Genomic DNA, 19,827 nt, shown 5'->3' with positions numbered 1-19,827 from the left:
ATATGGTACTTTTTTTTTTTTTTTGGTTTTTCAAGACAGGGTTTCTCTGTGTAGCTTTGGAGCCTATCCTGACACTCGCTCTGGAGACCAGGCTGGCCTGGAACTCACAGAGATCCGCCTGCCTCTGCCTGCCGGGTGCTGGGATTAAAAGCGTGCACCACCAACGCCCGGCTGCCAATATGGTACTGTAATGCTGCTGTTGCAGTTCATAAAACAAATCCCTGAAGCCACATAAACATAAACTCCATATCAGTGTTCATTATTTATTTCCCAACTGAACCCAAATTTCTTCATGTAAAATTGGTGTGAAATAGCAAAACATTTAACAAAATATCTGGAAGCAATATTTTACAGAAAAAACAGGGAAAGTTTTTAAAGTATAAAAGTATAACTTTTCATTTAAGAAAATGAGGATTTATCATTTTCATTTGTCAAACTGACAGAGAATGAAAATCATGATGGAAGTTGACAACAAAACCAAACTGTTTCCTCACCTTCAAGTTTGTTTGCATAACAAAATAGGTCATGTTCATAATGCAAAACAAATGTTCAAAGAGAATGTATGTATAACAAGCTATAAATACAAATGTTGAAAATGAAAACTTTTTATATGTTGACAAATTTCCAATAAGCATGGAACTGTCCTAATAAACCAATGACTTGAAATAACAGGTATCAAAAACCTTGAATGAAGTTGGGCTGTGGTGGTACATGCCTTTAATCCCAGCACTTGGACAAGACAGGCAGTTCTCTGTGAGTTTGAGGCCAGCCTGGTCTACAAGAGTGAGTTTTCAGGATAGCCAGAGCCACACAGAGAAACCCTGTATCCAAAAACCAAACAACCAACCAAACAACCAAAAACAAAAAAAAACCAAAACTTGGATGTAATACACTTTCTGAAATTTCAGATGATACATACTCAACGCTTATTACTCCATCAATAACCATCAACACTAAAGAAATGTGAATTTTATAATGCAGTATACAAAGGTGCTCTCATGAGGAAAAGAGAACAGTACCTCCATTGCATAGTTCTGGAAGATATTTGTAGTACTGGTGTTGAGAGAAGATGCAGTTTCTGACTTTCCAGGTAAGGCAAATTTTGACAAGGATCCTGATTGAAAAAAAATAAAAGAGCAAAATCATGAAAACTGAGGAGGTGCAATGAAAGAATAATTTCTTCTATAAATTCTGATAAAATGCTAACTTGTTCTACTGAGAATGCCAAAAGTAATTTAGAAAAACCAAATCAATAATGAGACTTTCTCCCTCCTTCCTTCCCTCCTCTTCCTTCCTTCCTTCCTTCTTTTTTTCCTTTCTTCCTTCTCTTCCTCCTCCTCCTCCTCTTCCTTTTTTTTTTTTTTTTTTTTGAGACAGGGTTTTCCTGTTTAACAGCCCTGGCTGTCTGAGAACTGGCTATGTAGGCCAGTCTGGCATTAAGCTCACAAAGATCCACATGCCACTGCCTTCCAAGTGTTAGGATTAAAGGTATGCACCACCACTGCTCAACTAAAAAAGTCTTTTTCAATGAAAAAAAAAAGGTGTAAACTACTAGCTGAGGGGATAGTTAAACATGTTCAAGATCAGATTCTCAACCTCATTTTGACAACAGAAATATACATAAAAACTAAGTTGAAATGTGTTCCTCACAGCAAACATAGAAGTTGGTCAACATGTTTAGCCAATGCATTTCTCTCTGTCTCTCTGTCTCTGTCTCTGTCTCTGTCTCTGTCTCTGCACTTGTGTGCAGGCACTCAAGTGATCACATGCAATTTATATGTGGAGGTCAGGGGACAACTTGTGGAGTCAGTACTCTCACCATATGGGCCTTGCGGATGCAACTCAGGTCATCTGGCTTGGCAAGCACCTTCACTCACTGAGCCATCTCAGCAGCTCCAACATATTTTGTCATACTGACAAGACCATGGAAAAACAGGCATCCTCATATACGGTTATCAAACATGTAAAATAGCATGCATCTGTGAAAGGAACCTGGAAATACTACTTCCAGGACAAACTGGGAATCATTTCACAAAGATACATTGGTAAAAAAAAAATTGGCACATATATGTTGTGGCATTATCCAGACTTGAAACTTAATGCTCAGCAGCAGGCAGTGATTAAAATAAACTGATTCAGCCACATGATGAACTAAGCCACTGTGAAAATGGACAAGCAGCATTCACTCGTGATGATTCAGGACACCATAATAGTGTGGTAAGAGAAACTATGGTGATTTAGTGCATGTTACCTTTTGAGTTTCAAAAACAGTAAAGATATATAAAAAGACCTTTATTTACATTTTAAATGAAAAAATAAACAAAAAGTGAGAAAAACAGTTACTTCTAGAGCAGAAGCAAATAATATAAAGGGATAGGGGCATTTTTGTTTGTTTGTCATTCAAATCTTTTAAGATAGAAAAAAAATTAAATCACAAAGAAAGATGTGAAAATCAACAGCATGACAAAAACTTGGTGAACCTTCTAAGGAGGCGGAGCTTCCCAGGCTTGTGCGGCTGACATCAATTCCTTTGGTCCCTGAAGTGGCACTGCTTTCTTGGGAGGAAGTGGCTCCTTCCAACTCATGGCAGACATCTTCATCTGTCAAAGAGGTAGATTCAGAATCCTGGGCTCCCACTGAAGAAAGACTGGTACGGTCAGAACTTTGATCCTAAGAACATAATTATAAGCTTAATTTCCTTCACGTTTAAAGTCAATTATTTAAAAGTCACTTCTTAGATAGAAACAACTACCTACCACCTTCTACCCAGATGGTCAACATCACAACTTCTGCAAGAAAAACAACCAATTTTACCAAGGCATACTACTCTGGATAAATATGTTGGAGACAAACTCTCTCCATGTGTGTTTGCACTGTGTTAAGGTATGCATCGTGTTTAAGTATGTATGTGTGTGCATTTTGTTTAGGTGTTGGTACATGTGTAAGCTCCTCAGCAGCTGTCCACATTGTTTTGAGATAGGGTCTCTCATTGGCCTGGAGCTTGCCAAGTAGGCCAGATTAGATGGCCAGTGAGCCCCAGGTATCTGTGCACAATGTATATTCAGCACCCATGGAGGCCAGAAGAGAACATCAGATCCCCTGGAACTAGAGTTATAGACAGGTGAACCTCCATGTACTGTGAACCTAACTGAGGGCCTCTCTAAGAGCAGCGAGCGCTCTCAATCCCTGAGCCATCTCTCCAGGCAAGTGATCTTCATTTTTGATTCATGAATTTCTTAGAACTTTGGATTTTTTTGACACCATACTTATTAATAATTTTAGTTGGATTCTACTGTGGCCAGAAAATATGCTTTCATAAAAAATCTTATTGAGATATAATTTACATGCTATATATAAAACATTCAGAAAATAAATTTCACAAAAAACTGACTTCAAAAATTCAAGAAAATTCCCTAAGATTTTAGAACTCAGTTAAATTCAATTTTTAAATTCAGGGCTGGAGACATGGCTCAGAGTTTAAGAGCACTTACTGCTCTTCCAGGGGTCCTGAGTTCAATTCCCAGTAACCACATGGTGGCTCACAACCATCTACAATTCAATCTGGTGCTCTCTTCTGGCACATAGGCAGAACACTGTATATGTAATAAACAAATAAATCTTTAAAAAATTTTAATTCAATTAAAAATTTTTATTTGCTTTTTTGGAGGAGGGAGCATTTGCATGCCACAGCAAAAGTGTGGAAGTCAGAGGATGACCTGAGGGTATCAGTTCCCCCTTTTACCATGGAGATCCCAGGGGTTGAACTCAAGTCTTCAGGCTTGGCAGCAAGTGCATCAACCTTCTGAGCCATCCTACCACCAGCCCCAACTGAATTAAATTATGAAGTCATATACCGAAAACTCTACAATGTCACAATTTTTGTGTTGAGTTATTATGAGTGTTTTAAGGAACTTAGGAGGGCAAAAGGCAGCCTTTATGTTGGCAACTGTTATAACTTGTTTTTTCCTTCGTTTCTGGAGATCCAATTTTTCTTTTTAGTAACGTTTTCCTCATCTGGACTACCCAAGCATGGCTCACAGAGCAAGCCTGTTTTCCATTCACATGTTCCTTCTCTGTGAGTGGCCCTGTTCTACCTTAGCCTGTGGAGAGGATTTTCACTGGATTAAGATTCTGCACTGTCATGTCTTTTTTTTTTTTTTTCAACATGTTAAAGATGCATTCTCACTGAATCTTCCCTTCATGGTTTTGTAACTAAAACTCATGGCCATTAAGATCTTTATTCCTTTAGTAATTTTTCTTGAATATTTTTAAGTATTAAAAAATTGACTTGTTTTCTTATAGATTGTTTTGGTTGTTAGCACTTTGCTTAGGATAAGTACAGGTGTATTTTTAAAAAATTATCTATTATTATTTTGGAGGTCTGTAGCATGGCTCATGTGTGGATGTCAGAGAGTAACTGTAGTCATTCTCTCCTTCATATGGGTTCTGGGAACTGAACTCAGTTACTAAGCCTGTGCAAGTGCCTTTGCTGGCAATAAGTGATCTCACTGGCCCCAGATGTGGTTTTAAATCCCTCCTTTTGTAATGTGCTGTGTCATGTCTGTAAATTTGTATCTTTTTGCAAATTTGGTAAGCTACAGTATTACTAATTCAAGTATATTTTCTTCAATCATCATTTTCCTCAATCCTTTTTGAAATAACAACTATACCTATCCTATTTACACCTTTCCTATTGTCTGATAAGTCTCTAAGGCTCTGTGCATGTTTAAAAAGACTGGCTTATTTTTGGTTTGTGTGTGCTTTGCTTGCATGCTTGCATGTATGTCATGTGTACATAGGTGCTTACAGAGGTCACAAAGGGCATCAAGATCCCTTGGAACTGGAGTTCTAGACAGTTGTGAGCTACCATGAGGATAGTAGGAACTGAACCCAGATCTTCTTCGAGAGTAGCAAGTGCTTTTCTGCTAAGGTATCTCTCCAGTCCCATGAGCTATGCATTTTTATAGTCTTTTATTTTGCTGTTATCTGCATTCTGTTCTTGAGTTTATTTCATGATAAGTTTATTTCATGATAAGCAAGCACTTTACCACTGAGTTACAGCCCTGCTTCTGTGGATCTCTCTCTCTCTCTCTCTCTCTCTCTCTCTCTCTCTCTCTCTTTTTCTCTCTCTCTCATATACACACACACACACACACACACACACACACACACACACACACACACACACCAGGGTTTACCTATATAACTTCAGTTGTTTTCTTTTCTTTTTTCTTTTTTTCCTGTTTGGTTTTTTGAGACAGGGTTTCTCTGTGTAGGCCTAGCTGTCCTGGAACTAGCTCTTGTAGACCAGGATGGCCTTGAACTCACAGAGATCCACCTGCCTCTGACTCCTGAGTGCTGGGATTAAAGATGGCGCCACCACCACCTGGCCAGTTGTTTTCTTATAGCTGGCTTTGGTTATTTGTTTGCTTATGATATGTATAGAAATGGTTTTCACAGAGTTCAGAGGACAACTTCCCTTAGTCTAAGCCTAAGGATAATTCTTCCTCAGACTCATGGTCATTGGAACTAAAAGGTGTGCAACACTATGTCCAGCCTTTCAGTTCTTTACATCATACTTTTTGAGAGAAAGTCTCCTACAGCCCAGGCTAGCACTGAACTCACTATGTAATGTAGCAGAGAACTGGATCACTATGTAATATATTGGAGGACTAGATTCCTCTGACTTTGTATCCCAAGTGCTGGGATTACAGGCACATGCCACAATGCCCATATGATTATTATTTTCATTTCATCTTGGATATTGTGAGTAACTTTACATAGCATGGGTACTGTTATAATATTTTGGGGGATATGGATGCTTTTATTTTAGTAGCCAATAGTAAATTATATTTAGGCTGTGTTCTTTGTGTTTTACTTTTTGTAGGTAGAGTTTTAACTAAGTCTTCTCTGTTAGTCTGCATCTGTCATGTGTGTAAATCAAGGGTTAAGCTGAGACTTGAATGGGTCTCCCTTCAAACTCTTTAGTCCACAGAGGCCTTCTTTCCTGTTCTTTTGTGCATAAAATATGGGTTCTCCTGTGATTTTAGTTTTTAGAGCTATTATGGTGCACTGTGACTGCCCTTGGGGCAAGGAGGTATGGGAAGCAAAATAGAAAACTCATCTGTATGGAGGTCCTTCCTCTAACTCCATCAATTCTTATTTACTTTGTAGAATCTTCAGTTGTTTTTTTTATATTTTGTCTGGAGTTTTGTAATCAGTAAGGGGATGCAAGGTGGGCTGAAATGTCCTCATGCTAACCACAGTGGATCCAAACTATTACCTGAAGTTTTGACAAATATTTTTTGCTAGACTTGTGGATGAGTCATATAAAAGCTGGAGGACAACCTTGAGTATTGCTCACCAGATGTCAAGAACCTTAAAAATTAAAAAAATATACATGTATGGTATGAACACATGAGTGCAGGATTCTGAAGAGGCCCAGAGTATCAGATCAGCCTGAAGCTGGAGTTACAGGTGGTTGTGAGACACCTGATAGTGGGGTTTGCTTGTTTGTTGTTTTGTTGTGTTTGTTTTGAGACAGGGTCTTTGTGCTGGTTAGTTTAGTTTTTTCTTTTTTTCAACTACACAAACTACCAACATTTGGGATGAAATGCTAAGTCAAAAGAAAACTCCTTGGCAAAGGGGACAAACTGGCTACCTATAATGTTGATTGACATAGCAGGGCCCATATTTACGATCAGGTAGATTTAATAACTAAAATAGTTCTATAATGTGACAGGGCACTTGGCCTGCTTTATGCAAAACAAAAAGGTATTACATGGCTTTGGGGATTGAATTTGGGGCCTCATGCATGCTAGGCAAGAGTTCTACCACTGAGCTTAATCCTCAGCTGAAGGCATATGCCTATCAGTGTTGAGGGACCTGTTCAACAAAGTCCTCCCTTTTGGCAACTCATAGATTCTAGCTCTTCTCACCACAGTACTCCTAAGAACTCTTTTTCAGAGGCTTTTTGCATATCTGTCTTATGGAACATCAGTATTTGGAAAATGTGCTTTCTTACTCCATGCGGTATTGCCTTCTCCAACCTTGCCTAAGGCAATCAATCCAGGTTGTCTTTAGAACCTGCAATGATTTTCCTTGAAGAAGATGCCAGGCAAGACAATTGACAAGACAACCAATGCCCACCAGTTGTTGCCAATAGATGTAACTAGACACAAGTCTAAGCAGGCTCCTAGATGAGATATAAACTATGATCCATGAGAAAGTGAGGTATACCACTGGAAAAATAAACACTCAAGTGGGAGCTTAAGAAATATTTGGAATGGACTTTAAGAGTGTGGGATAACAGAAAGTACCTAGAAACAGGGTTAGGCTGAATTATCACTATGGATCCATAGATCAGAGACTCTGGGTTTAGTATGAAAGCTTGAACAGTTAAGAAAGGTGCTGAGAGTTTAAATGGTTGGCTAAAGTATTTGTCAAAAGATGGCCTGCTTAGGAGGAACTGGCAATCCCTGATATCCCCTTGGTTAGTACTGATGAAGGAATTTTAAGGCTGAGTAAAACTGGAATGCTAGAATGGATTTCCTGTTTAAACTTAATACACCCTGATGGAGAGGTCTATAGACATGCCTTTCTCTAATACTATATGACACAATATAGTGACAGAGGAACATGTGAAGAGCTTTGTTATTGAACCTCTTATGCCAGACCTTATGGTGAGAGATATGGCTGCTCCACTGGATAAATTAGAGATAATAGGTCTAACTGGACTCTGAATGGCATGGGCCAAGTGGCAGCACTGGCTTTCCAAGGGCCAGGTGACAAAACCTTCTGGGTATTTAAAGGCCTCAGGTTTTAAATTTTGTTTCCCCTTACTCTCCTCTTCATTTCCCCTCTCCCCTCTCAAAAATGGCAACTTTATGCTTGATGCTCATATTAGTAAAAATGCTGTCTGGGGAAAATGAATATTGCTATAGCTCCTTCCTTCAATTCTCGTTTTGGAATCTTGCCTTTCTGTTCTCTAATTGTGACAGCTATCTGATGATTATGAACACATACTTTTTATACTTCATCTATGTTTTTGCTCTTGGGAGAAATATAAATCAGTCAGAAGTTACTTCATCCTATCCAGGAAGAGATAGCATAGGCCTGGCTAGTAATTTTTGGAAACATATTGGACACTGAGAAAAAAGTATATTCTGAAGGAAACACTGAAATTCAGATCTTTCATATAATAAGTAAATACTCCAGGTTAAAAACAACAACACTGTCTTGGTGCTAGAGAGATGTATCACTGTTTAAGAGCACTTACTGCTCTTGCAGAGGACCTGGGTTTGGTTCCCGGCATCTATGTGGCAGCTCACAACTGCCTATTTTCTAGTCTCTAGGAATCCTATATCCTCTCCTAGCCTCTGAAGACACTTGCATATAAATGTTTCACATGAACTCACATAGGCACATACACATGCATGTCAACTAAAGTAAATCTTTAAAAGCCCTCATCTTTTATAAGCTGTATTTAAGGAGAATGGTTAGACAGATACACCTGTAAGTAAGCTTTCAGTAGTGGTAATGGTAGAGGCTGCTTAAGAAAAGGAAAGCAGCAAATACCAACAAACCTACCTTTGATGAGGTGTACATGGTGAACCTTGAGTACCATTTACTTGCTTTCTCTGCAACTCCTTTCCCTGCAGAGAACACACTGTGTCTTAGAACATCTAGTTTAGGTACCAGCAGTGTATCTAAGTTAAATGAAGGTGATGAATGGGCTAATGTTTCTTGAGTTCCTTCCCTAAACGGACAAGTGGGTGAGAAGGCTGGCGAAGACCACAGTCTATCCCTTGGTCTCTCCTCACTTTTGGTATAACTTTTAGATTTGGTAAGTCTCACTGGCCTAGGAGAATTTGGAGGCAGGCTTGATCTTCTGCAGGCCTTCACCAATGTTGGACTTTTCTTATTGACTAACTTATCATCACATGCTCTTTGTAAATCAATGCTTGGTGTACGGCTTGTCAAAGGACTGCTCATGTTATTCATATACATCTCAATTTCTTCAGCTAAATTGCGCTTAGCAGATGGTGTTGAAATGCTTTTGCTGTCATCGTCATCCTCTTCTTCTTTCACCTTCTGCTTCTGTTCAGTCTCAGCAACCAAGAGAGAGAGGGGATCAAATCCTGTTACAACATCTGTTTTTTCAGAAGGTTTTACTGAAAAGCTGCTGTTCATACGTTGAAGCCTCTTGGGATTTTGTGCAGCGACACATCCCACTTTTGATCCATCTGTTTCAGTGTCTAAATCTTCTAAGTCAAAAATAACAGGAGAATCCACTTTATCCAAGCAGTTAGAACCATCAAAAGGTGTGTCATCATCACTAGATTCCTTTTCTAGGCTGTCTCTTTTTGATTTTACAGGTGGCTTTCCAATATCAAGACTATTTGGTCTTGTGCTTTTTGAGATAACATTTGAAAGAATTTTTGCATCAGCTCCTAATTTTTCAACCATATCTCCAGGGCTTGTTTCCTGGTTGATTCTATTCAGCATAAATCCCATCAGAACCCCACCACTAAGATTTCGGTTCCTGTTTCCCCAGGGCATTTGCTGCTGCAAATGAGATTCATCGTCACTTTTATGTCTTTTCCTGAAGCATCTGCTTTGCATATTTTGTGTTTCATTTGTAGCCTCAAGAGACGGCATTAACAGCAGCTCAGGTGTACTTTCTGAAAAACAAGAAATGTGCTTTCAGCCATGAAAATGTAATGTGCAATATGTCATCTTAAATATTTAAAATACTAGTAGTGCGAATGATAACAGCAGGTGCTCACTGGCTGCCTGGTGCTCGGCAGACCCCAGTTTAGGCAGTTTACTGCTATTGTTGCTATAAACATTCCAACATTCAGAGCAGATAAAACAGACTGCAGAGAGATAAACTATTTAGCCAAAGTTACCCTGTTCTTAAGTAACAGGACTCAATTGAAATTCAGATTTGTCTAATAAGAAAGGCTATGCTTTTAGACATTAGAATGTACTGCTTAAAAAAACTTAACAATTAAGATTTACATTTTATTTTTATTTTTTTAAAGATTTTATTTACTTATTATGTATACAGTCTTCTGTCGGTAGAGCATGAGACTCTAAATCTCAGGGTCATGGGTTTGTGCCCCATGTTGGGCGCCATTTTGTTGTGACCCGGCATGTCTCAGCCTTAACACATGAGGTTCAGCCTGAGTGGGGGTGTGTGGACCTGGAAACTCCTAGCAACCCAGCAGCGATAAAGACCAAACACAGGCATCTTGTCATCTTTAGAGAGCTCTTAGTTCCATGTTGTAAAACTAGAGTCTTTCCTTTGTCATCTTTTTGGCTGTTTCTTAACCGTTCTGCCATGACCACGAGGAGATGACTTCCGTCCTTGTTCTCCTCTCTGCTCAATGGCTCCATGCCAGCAGAGGGCACCAGATCTCATTCAAGGTGGTTGTGAGCCACCATGTGGTTTCCGGGAATTGAACTCAGGACCTCTGGAAGAATAGTCAGTGCTCTTAACCACTGGGCCATCTCTCCGGCCCCAAAATTTACATTTTAATAGAAATAAATGAACACTAAATTAAGTAACAGTTTTACAATTGTACTATGCTGGATAAACCTGAAAGTCTAAGCCACCTCCTTATTAAAATGCAAAACAAGGCCCAAACATCAAATCAAACCTATGGCAACTATATTAATTTTATCCACAAGTAAAAATTATTTTTAAATCTTTCAAATCATTTTTGACTATACTTGTAGATCAATTAATTTCACCTTTGCTTTAATGCAGTAATTGCTGCATTGTAATATGAAAATATTATTAAAAGAAAAACATTGATTTTTGGCTTCTTGTTCTTCCTCCTCCTCCTCCTCCTCCTCCTTCTTCTTTTTTTTTTTTTGAGACACTGTCTCACTAAGTAGCCTGGGTTGCCTGAAACATGCTAAGTAGTCCAGGTGGACCAGAACTTACAGAGATTCACCAGCCTCTGCCTCCCAAGTGCTTGGATTAAAGGTATATGCCACCAGGGCCATGGGTATTAGCTTCATAAATTATCTGAAGGGCTATCTGTTTTGTCTCTGAATAATCAGGAACTATATTATACTACAAAAGCATATGGTTCATTTAAAAATTGGCTAGGTGTTCTCAATAGAGGAATCTAAAATGGCTGAAAGACACATAAGAAAGTGTTCAACATCCTTAGCCATCAGGGAAATGCAAACCAGAACAACTCTGAGATACCTACCATCTTACTCTGTCAGAATGGCTAAAATCAAAAACACCAACGGCAGTTTATGCTGGAGAGGATGTGGAGAAAGGGGAACACTTCTCCACTGTTGGTGGGAGTGCCAACTTGTACAGCCACTTTGGAAATCAGTATGGCGACTCCTCAAGAAAATGGGAATCAGTCTACCACAAGATCCAGCAATTCCACTCTTACACATATACCCAAAAGAATTATATTCATACAACCAGGACATCTGTTCAATGATGTTCATAGCAGCACTATTTGTAATAGCCAGAAACAGAGCAGCCTAGATGCCCCTCAACTGAAAAATGGATAGAGAAAATGTGGTACATTTACACAATGGAGTACTACTCAGCAGAAAAAAAAAAAAACAATGGAGTCTTGAATTTTGCAGGAAAATGGATGGAACTAGAAGAAACCATTCTGAGCGAGGTAACCCAATCATAAAAAAGGAAACATGGTATGAACTTACTCATATGTGGATTTCAGATATAGAGTAAAGGATTACCAGCCTACAATCCACACTGCCAGAGAAGCTAGTAAACAAGGAGGACCCTCAGAGAGACATACATGGTCCCCTGGAGAAGGGGAAAGGGACAAGATCTCCTGAGCAGATTGGGAGCACAGGAAGAGGCGGAAGGGAGCTAGGAGAATGAGAAGGGGAGAAGAGGAGGGGTGAGGAGGACATGAGGGAGCAGAAAGGTTGAGTCGGGAGAAGAATAAAAGAAAACAAGAATGGAGATACCATAATAGAGGGAGACATTTTAGGTTTACAGAGAAATCAGGCACTAAGGAAATGTTTGGAGATCTACAAAGATGACACCAGCTAACAATCTAAGCAACAGAGGAGAGGCTACCTTAAATGCCCTCCCCTGATAATGAGATTGATGACTGACTTATATGCCACCCGATAGCCCTCATCCAGCAGCTGGTGGAAGTAGAAGCAGACACCCACAACTAATCACTGAACTGAACTGGAATCCAGTTGCAGAGAAAGATGAGTGATGAGCAAAGGGGTCCAGACCAGGCTGGTGAAACCCACAGAAACAGCTGACCTGAACATCAGGGAACTCTTGGTCCCCAGATTGATAGCTGGGATACCAGCCTGGGACTGATCCAGACCCCAGGAACATGGGTTTCAGTGAGGAAACCTTGGAAATCTACGGGACCTCCTGTAGTAGTTCAGTACTTATTCCTAGCATAGGTGTGGACTTTGGGAGCCCCTTCCACATAGAGGAATACTCCCTGAACCAAGACACACAGGGGTGGGCCTATGCCCTATCCCAAAGGATATGATAGACTCTGATGACATCCTATGGAAGGCCTCACCATCCAGGGGGAGCAGAAAGGATTTGTGATAGGTAGGGTTTTAGTTGGAGGGTGGTGGTAGGGGAGGAGGGAAGGGAGAGGGAGCTGGGATTGACATGTAAAACAATCTTGTTTCTAATTCAAATAAAAAAAATCTGAAAAAAAGAATGACAGAATAAATCTAAGATCTATATGCTGAAAATATAAACATTGCCAAAAGAAATGGAAGATAAAAATGGAAAAGTGTTTTGTCTTCATTTATTAGAAAATGTATATTTCCCAACTTAATCATCAATTAAATGTGATCCATTCCAAACAACAACAACAACAACAAAAAACACCCCAAAACAAAAAAAAATTGGCTAGGTGTATGGTCCCCTCAGATTCGTTAGTCCCCACTTTTGTTGTTGTTGTTGTTGTTGTTTCCATACTTTCCCTTCTGTAAGCCCCAACAGTACAAACTCAAAAGGCAGCATTTAGGCTGCAGGTGTGCCCTTATACCTTGTTATAATCAAAGCTTGAGCAAATACATTATAAAACACAAAACCCAAGCTCCTTAGTTTTACTAGCATAGGGCATACAGATATATTCTAGTAGATAATTCTAGTGCATTAATATATTTAAAAAGTACATAGTCACTAGGACCAGTGAGGTGGCTCAGTGAGTAAGGACATCTGCCACCAAATCTACCACCTGAGTTCAATCACAGGGACTCAAAAGGTAAAGAGAATGGTCTTCCATATGTTGTTTCTGACCTACACACATGGCTGTAGCACATGCGCAAAATAAAATAAAACATCATTTTAAAACATTTAAAAAATACATATTTAGTAGACACTGATACAATTCATTCTGCATATAGCCAATGTGTACTATTCCACTTACCTTCACATTCTCCAGCTATTTTATCAGCACTGTTGTTATTTGCACTGCTGAGGCGAACTATAGTTGAAGAACTTTGGTAACTAAGAGTAGGAAGGCAATCAGCACTTCCTTTTGTACTCTCATTCTCTGACACTATAAAGATGAAAATAAAAATGTTAAGAAAATTAAAATATACATTGCAGAATGTACAAAGAAAAGCTCTTAGTCTTACATATTTCAAAATGAAAATTGATGATAAGAATATACTAACTGCTTTTCTACACACTTGTCAACCACAAATAAGTCTTTCACTTAAAGACCATCAAGTCTGGATCAAATGACTAAGAACTGGTCATATATAAGGGTCATAAAGAATTTTATATTTTCTCTTTGGTTGTAAAAGACAGATATGTACTGGGAAGAAAAGGGGAAATATAACTCACAATTCACCAACAAACTTTAAATAAAGGTATTTGCCTGGTTGAAACCTCCAGCTTGCCCCTGCATGATCTGGAAAGCCTCAGTCCTGTCTCTCTTTCCAAGCCCTGCCCACACAGAGAGTCTTCAAACAACGGCACTAAAAAGCCCAGTTCTGAATTCTTGGCAGCTACTGCAGCTTCCTCCCCTGAAGTTGCCAGCCACCAAAGTCCCCGCCTAAGGTGGTCATCTTTTGAACATATTTAGCACAAAGCCAGAATGTAGTGGACACATCATCACCCCTGGCCTACAAACTATATAATCTCCCTGCTTTAGTTTGGATGTGCGGCTTCTCCAGTCTCAGTCTCTGGGACTGAAGAAACGATCTGGGAGTTGCTTTGCTCAAATAAACCTGTTGTTATACTTTTTCAGTTCGGCTTGATCTGGCTTACTGCATTGGTGGAGAAACCTATTAGGTAGGGAGGGGAAGAAAACTCATTAGTATTGTGCTGACTAGTTTTATGTCAGCTTGACACCAGCTAGAGTCATCAGAGAAGAGGGAGACTCAATTGAGAAAATGCCTTCATAAGATCAGCTGTAGGCAAGCTTGTAGGGCATTTTCTTAATTAGTAATTGATGGGGGAGGGCCCATCCTTCTGTGGGTGGGGCCATCCCTGGGTTTGTGGCTCAAGGTTCTATAAGAAACAAGCCCAAATAAAACAAAACAAACAAAAAGAAACAAGCCCGAGAAGCCATGAGGAGCAAGGCAGTGAGCGGCACTTTTACATGGCCTCTGTATCACTCCTGTCTCCAGATTCCTGCCCTGTTGAGTGATTGCTGTGTCTTCCATCAATGAACTGTGATTGGGATATGTAAGCCAAATATCCTCCCCAAGTAGCTTTTGATCATGATGTTTCATCCTAGTAATAGTAGATCTAATTAAGACAGGTAAAGTTATTAAGCCTCAGAAAAAGATTTCTGTTTAAAAGAAGACATTTCTACTATATTTTAATATGACTTACACAGCATGCACGTTTCCTACAAAAAGTTTTTGGGTGAAAGTATTAGGTGGTAAAGAGGGATCAATGAGAAAAAAGACGATCAGAACAGAAGATGGGAGGTAAAACTAGTACTTTTATATTTAAAAGTTATTTGTATTTTCTATGCATATAAGTTCACAATTTTACATAACATCAACTTAACATTCAATACGTACAAGAACTAGAATCGCTCCCTTTTTTTTCTTTTTCCCCTTGAATGTCTTCAGTAGATGTACCCTCTTTCCTAACATCATCCTTAGATAATGAATTATATCCAAGATCAGACCGGCCACCTGAGCAAAAAACAGAAACAAATACTATACTGCTAATCATAAACTTTTTTTTGAGATTATATGCTAAACAAATTTAATGATCAGAGAGAACACTGGTCAACTGTAAAAAGTCCCTACGCCAACACAACACCTTGAATGAACACTCCTGGCTACTGCCTTGAGTGACAGATTCCAAGAGAGGCCTGACTGTTGTCTGACGGGGGTGGGCTGGGAGTTGAGGATTAGAATGGGGAGACGAGGTAGGGACTGTGACAGCATACCACACAGGTAAGTAGTGACATCCCAGAGATGGATCACCAGCTTATATTGAGAGGCCTGCTGGCCAATCCCTACAACACCTCCTGCTGGCCAATCCCTACAACACCTATCATGAGTTTTTTTGGTGAAACCAACTAGAATGAGGTGCCTGCCACACATTAGTGTTTTAATTTCCTTATTTTGTTAGCTACCCAGCACTCATATCTATTAATGTAACAAAGGAAAATTTTTAAATAATTTTAATTTTGATTCCACATTGCAGTCAATACATTTATATTACTTTGTAGGTACCCATACCAGACAACTAGTTAATCTTCACTCAAGTCTTTCTAGGTAGAAGTCTGAGTTGTCTTTTTAACACTAGGGTCTCATATAACCTGACCGGTTGGCCTCAAAGAGATTCACCTGCCTATGTCTCCATAGTGCTTGGGGTAAATATGTGTGCTACCATGTATGGTCTGAGTTCTAACTAAGCAATGGAGAAGAGAAATTTGCAAACATGCACACACGTAGGTCACTAAAACACAATGTCTCATGATTTGACACAGATTCATGATCTTTAACTTAATTTACAAGTACTTTTTCTCAAAAACAACTGAATAATTATAGAACTGCACCCAATTACAAATATATAGGAATGAGAAAAATAGTGTGTTAAGATTACTCAAAATGCCAGGCTTGATGGCACACACCTTTAATCTCAGCACTCAAGAGGCAGGCACCTTGGTATCATAGTGAGTTCCAGAAAAGTAAGGGCTCTGTAGAGACCCTGTCTCAAAAACAAACAAACAGTGTCCCCAAAACTCCTACCAAAACAAACATTATTCTTATGGAAAGCAGAAGCCAGGTGGTGGTGGTGCACACCTTTAATTCCAGCACTTAGGAAGCAGAGGCAGGTGTATCTCTGTGAGTTTGAGGCCAACCTGTTCTACAGAATAAGTGCCAGGACAGCCAGGGTCACAAAGAGAAACCCTCTCTTAAAAAAGAAAGAAAGAAAGAAAGAAAGAAAGAAAGAAAGAAAGAAAGAAAGAAAGAAAAGCAGAAGTTACACTGGTAAAAGAAAATCTCTAATATCTTGTTTTGTCAAACAGATTATGTTTCCTTTTTAGTAAACTGTTCCCATTAGATTAGCATCAAAAGCTAACGTTATGAGTAGCAGGGATGCGTGATTTTAAGTAACTGTTTTTGTATGAACTTCCAGTTCTCAGAACTGCAAAACACAAAGTTATGCTTATGTGACTAAAAATAAAAGTTTTACAAACTTGTAAAGAATTCTAAAGAGGTTATATTCCACAACTGACCTTGTATGATAGATCATTATCAATCCAAGCCAGGCACACATCATAGAAACGAGCATAAGCTGTGTGTAAGCTCTACATGGAACATGAATGGTTTGACTCTTACCTCCCACGTAGCTCATTACACATTAGCAAACACTACATCTCTAAAACAATATGAATCCAGAGCAGTTCTATGCATAGTAAAAATTCCTGACTAGCAGTAAAACCCAGAAACTATTCAGCATTTTTTTTTTTTTTTTTGAGACAGAGTTTCTCTGTGTAGCTTTGGAGCCTATCCTGGAACTTGCTTTGCAGACTAGGCTAGCCTTGAATTCACAGATATCTGCCTGCCTCTGCCTCCCGAGTGCTGGGATTAAAGGCATACACTACCACCACCTGACTTAATATTCAGAATTTTAAAGCATTTAAAAATTTCCAAAAACACAAACTATAACCAATTAGTTGTGAAAAAAGCTAACCATGTGCATACTTTGTCACCCTTTAATTACCTGAGAGATCTCTCTGTGATAAGTGTGGATGTTTCTTCAAAGCTCTTTTAAACTGTGTGACTCCTAAAACAACATTTCTTACTTTTGTCCAAAGAAAATAGCCACTGCGACTTCTTGAAGGCCATGTACTTTCTAAAACAGCCTATTCATATAAAAATATATATAATTAGTAAGGCAATTTTTATAAATGAACATACACTGGCTTCTGAATCAAGCTAAAGAAGATACAAATAGACTGTTGAACACGATAGAAAATAAAAATGTCTTAATTTATGAAATATACTCTGAACATTTTAAAACAAATACTAAGTAGCCCTTGATTATTTTTTGGCACTAAATCAATGTTGTGCAATGACAAAACAGTACTTTCCCTCATTAAATCAAAATAACTACCTTATTGTAATACCCGTAAGTGATTGCATTGGGGTCAATACCAGCTTTCTGCATTTCAAAAAGCACTCGAACTGCAAGCACAGGCTGGTCATACTGTCCACAGAGCTGCATGAGAATTCGGTAGCACACCTGCAACACAAGTTGAGAGGTGTACAGAAACACTCTTAACCAACATAAATCTAAAAGAAAACAATATTTGGGAGCACATGTTATCACCTCATCAGGTGGATCCATCTTCTTCAGCTGCATCTTTTTAAGGACATCATATGCTGTTTTCAGAGCCCTGACTTTGGAATGACAAACCTTCACATAAGCTGGGAGACAAATAAACCACAATCCGTAACAGTGACGCAGCAGACACCTAGACCACATCTGAGGGATAGAAGAATACCTCTTCGCAATCTTATGGGCTGATTTGATTTCCTAGAAAGACATCCAAGGTAGCATCCTTATTTAACTGAATGGTAAACACAGAAAGTCACATGCACTTGTCTATAACTAATACATTTTTAAGTCTCCTCTTGCATTTGTATCATACGTAAAGTAAAGTTCTAGGTCAGATTACTACAAACTATATTCTGAGTGCATAAAGGGCCTCATCATCTGCTGAAGGCTGCATCTGGGTAGCACAGGTTATCAAGGGGGGGATGAGCATCAGGTTACTTCCTGTCTACTTGAATACACGAAGAGCGCAGTTTTCAAAGCACCTGCTTTGTTCTTCTGAACATGGGAGAAGGGCTACGAGGACTGCTGGGTTTTGAAGGCAGCTTGTTCTTTCGTGCTTGTAGAAATCCTTCAGGCCTCTCAAATAAATTGTTCCTGAGAACTGGAAATCCACTATAGCTGTTTCAGAGAAGAAGAAATAGCTTTCAACCACAGATAGATTGCTACTAGCTAGAAGAATTATGGCCAAATAACTTATTAACTTAGAATTTAACTATATTTTTCTATCAGATTATAAGATATACTCAACAATTTTTTTTTTCTCCGAGACTGGGTTTCTCTGTATTGCTTTGGAGGTTGTCCTAGAACTGCTCTGTAGACCAGGCTGGCCTGGAACTCACAGAGATCCGCCTGTCTCTGCCTCCCGAGTGCTGGGATTAAAGGCGTGAACCACCAACGCCCAGCCTCAACAAATATTTTAATAAATATTATTTTTATAAACACAGACCCAATATATATAGAATTAAAAGAGAAAACACATTTTAATGAACTTGATATCAAATTCCAAAGCAACCCCAGCCAACTTTTAAAAATTAGTGTTCATATAAATACATAGAAAGTATTTTTGCATATGTTTCTGGTGGTAAGTGGCTCATGAAAACAATATTCTTTCAAACAAGACAACCAACAATGCTGTTGTTTTGGATTAAGATATTTATACTCTCATTTAAAAGATGGAAACAGCAGCTGTAGGTGTAACCTATCATCACATTGGGCTAGGTCCTCACATTATCTTGAGGTTAGCTAGTGGGTTTAGGACCTCACTTTTGGAAGAAAGAAAAACAAACTGTGATTCAGTGAAACTTACAGATATGAAATAGTTCTAGAATTTTTTATAGTTCTAGAATTTTATAATAAAGTATTACTAAAGAATAAAAGAAATTTAAAATATAGAAGGATACAATCTTAGGTAAAAAATAAATGTATATAGCACTTAAAAAATAACAAAGCTACCTCCCTCATAACTCTTATTTTACTGTACTCAGGGCTTTTCTTTCTTCCGCCCTAGACTTGAATAAGCCATCATTTATGTCTATATCAATTTCTAAAAAGTCTCTTAAAAATTTCTAAATTAACAACAGTCAATGCCAACAATTCTGAAACCTCATGTTTTAAAATAAAAATTTATCACCAGGTGGTGGAGGCGCATGCCTTTAGTCCCAACACCTAGGAGGCAGAGGCAGGTGGATCTCTGTGAGTTTAAGATCAGCCTGGTCTACAAGAGCTACTTCCAAAGCCACAGAGATACCCTGTCTTGAAAAACCAAAAATAAAATTAAAAAATTCATCAAAAAATGAATAGTTTAAATTTTATATCATATATATATATATGGCAACAGATAACAAACCTAAATTATATTTATAATCTCTTTGTAAATCAGCTACATTAATCAATGTGTATATGGCAATAAAGAAGGAGCAAGAGAAAGGAAATTGGTTTTTATAAAAAGTAAAAATCAAAATTCTATAACAAAAGCACTACATGTGAGTGTTGCCTGGTCTACTAATTTA

The 19,827-nt window shown here is 38.6% G+C and overlaps 1 protein-coding gene across 1 annotated transcript in view; it reads right to left on the bottom strand.

The window, feature by feature from the left end:
- Positions 1-19,827, bottom strand: part of Dennd4a (DENN domain containing 4A) — a 104,206-nt gene that overhangs the window by 13,260 nt on the left and 71,119 nt on the right. The window contains exons 17-25 of the mRNA XM_027411361.2: positions 18,301-18,436; positions 17,810-18,016; positions 17,594-17,722; positions 17,201-17,342; positions 15,037-15,153; positions 13,425-13,556; positions 8,590-9,683; positions 2,481-2,670; positions 1,020-1,114 (exon numbers count right to left, since the gene is read on the bottom strand). Coding sequence (XP_027267162.1) covers positions 1,020-1,114; positions 2,481-2,670; positions 8,590-9,683; positions 13,425-13,556; positions 15,037-15,153; positions 17,201-17,342; positions 17,594-17,722; positions 17,810-18,016; positions 18,301-18,436 — 2,242 coding nt within the window. The remainder of the gene's footprint in view (positions 1-1,019; positions 1,115-2,480; positions 2,671-8,589; positions 9,684-13,424; positions 13,557-15,036; positions 15,154-17,200; positions 17,343-17,593; positions 17,723-17,809; positions 18,017-18,300; positions 18,437-19,827) is intronic.

This window comes from Cricetulus griseus, chromosome 4 (genome assembly GCF_003668045.3).
Source record: "Cricetulus griseus strain 17A/GY chromosome 4, alternate assembly CriGri-PICRH-1.0, whole genome shotgun sequence".
Classification (NCBI taxonomy): Eukaryota; Metazoa; Chordata; class Mammalia; order Rodentia; family Cricetidae; genus Cricetulus; species Cricetulus griseus.
Note: the sequence above shows the minus strand (reverse complement) of the source record. Positions and strands in the feature narration are given on the sequence as shown.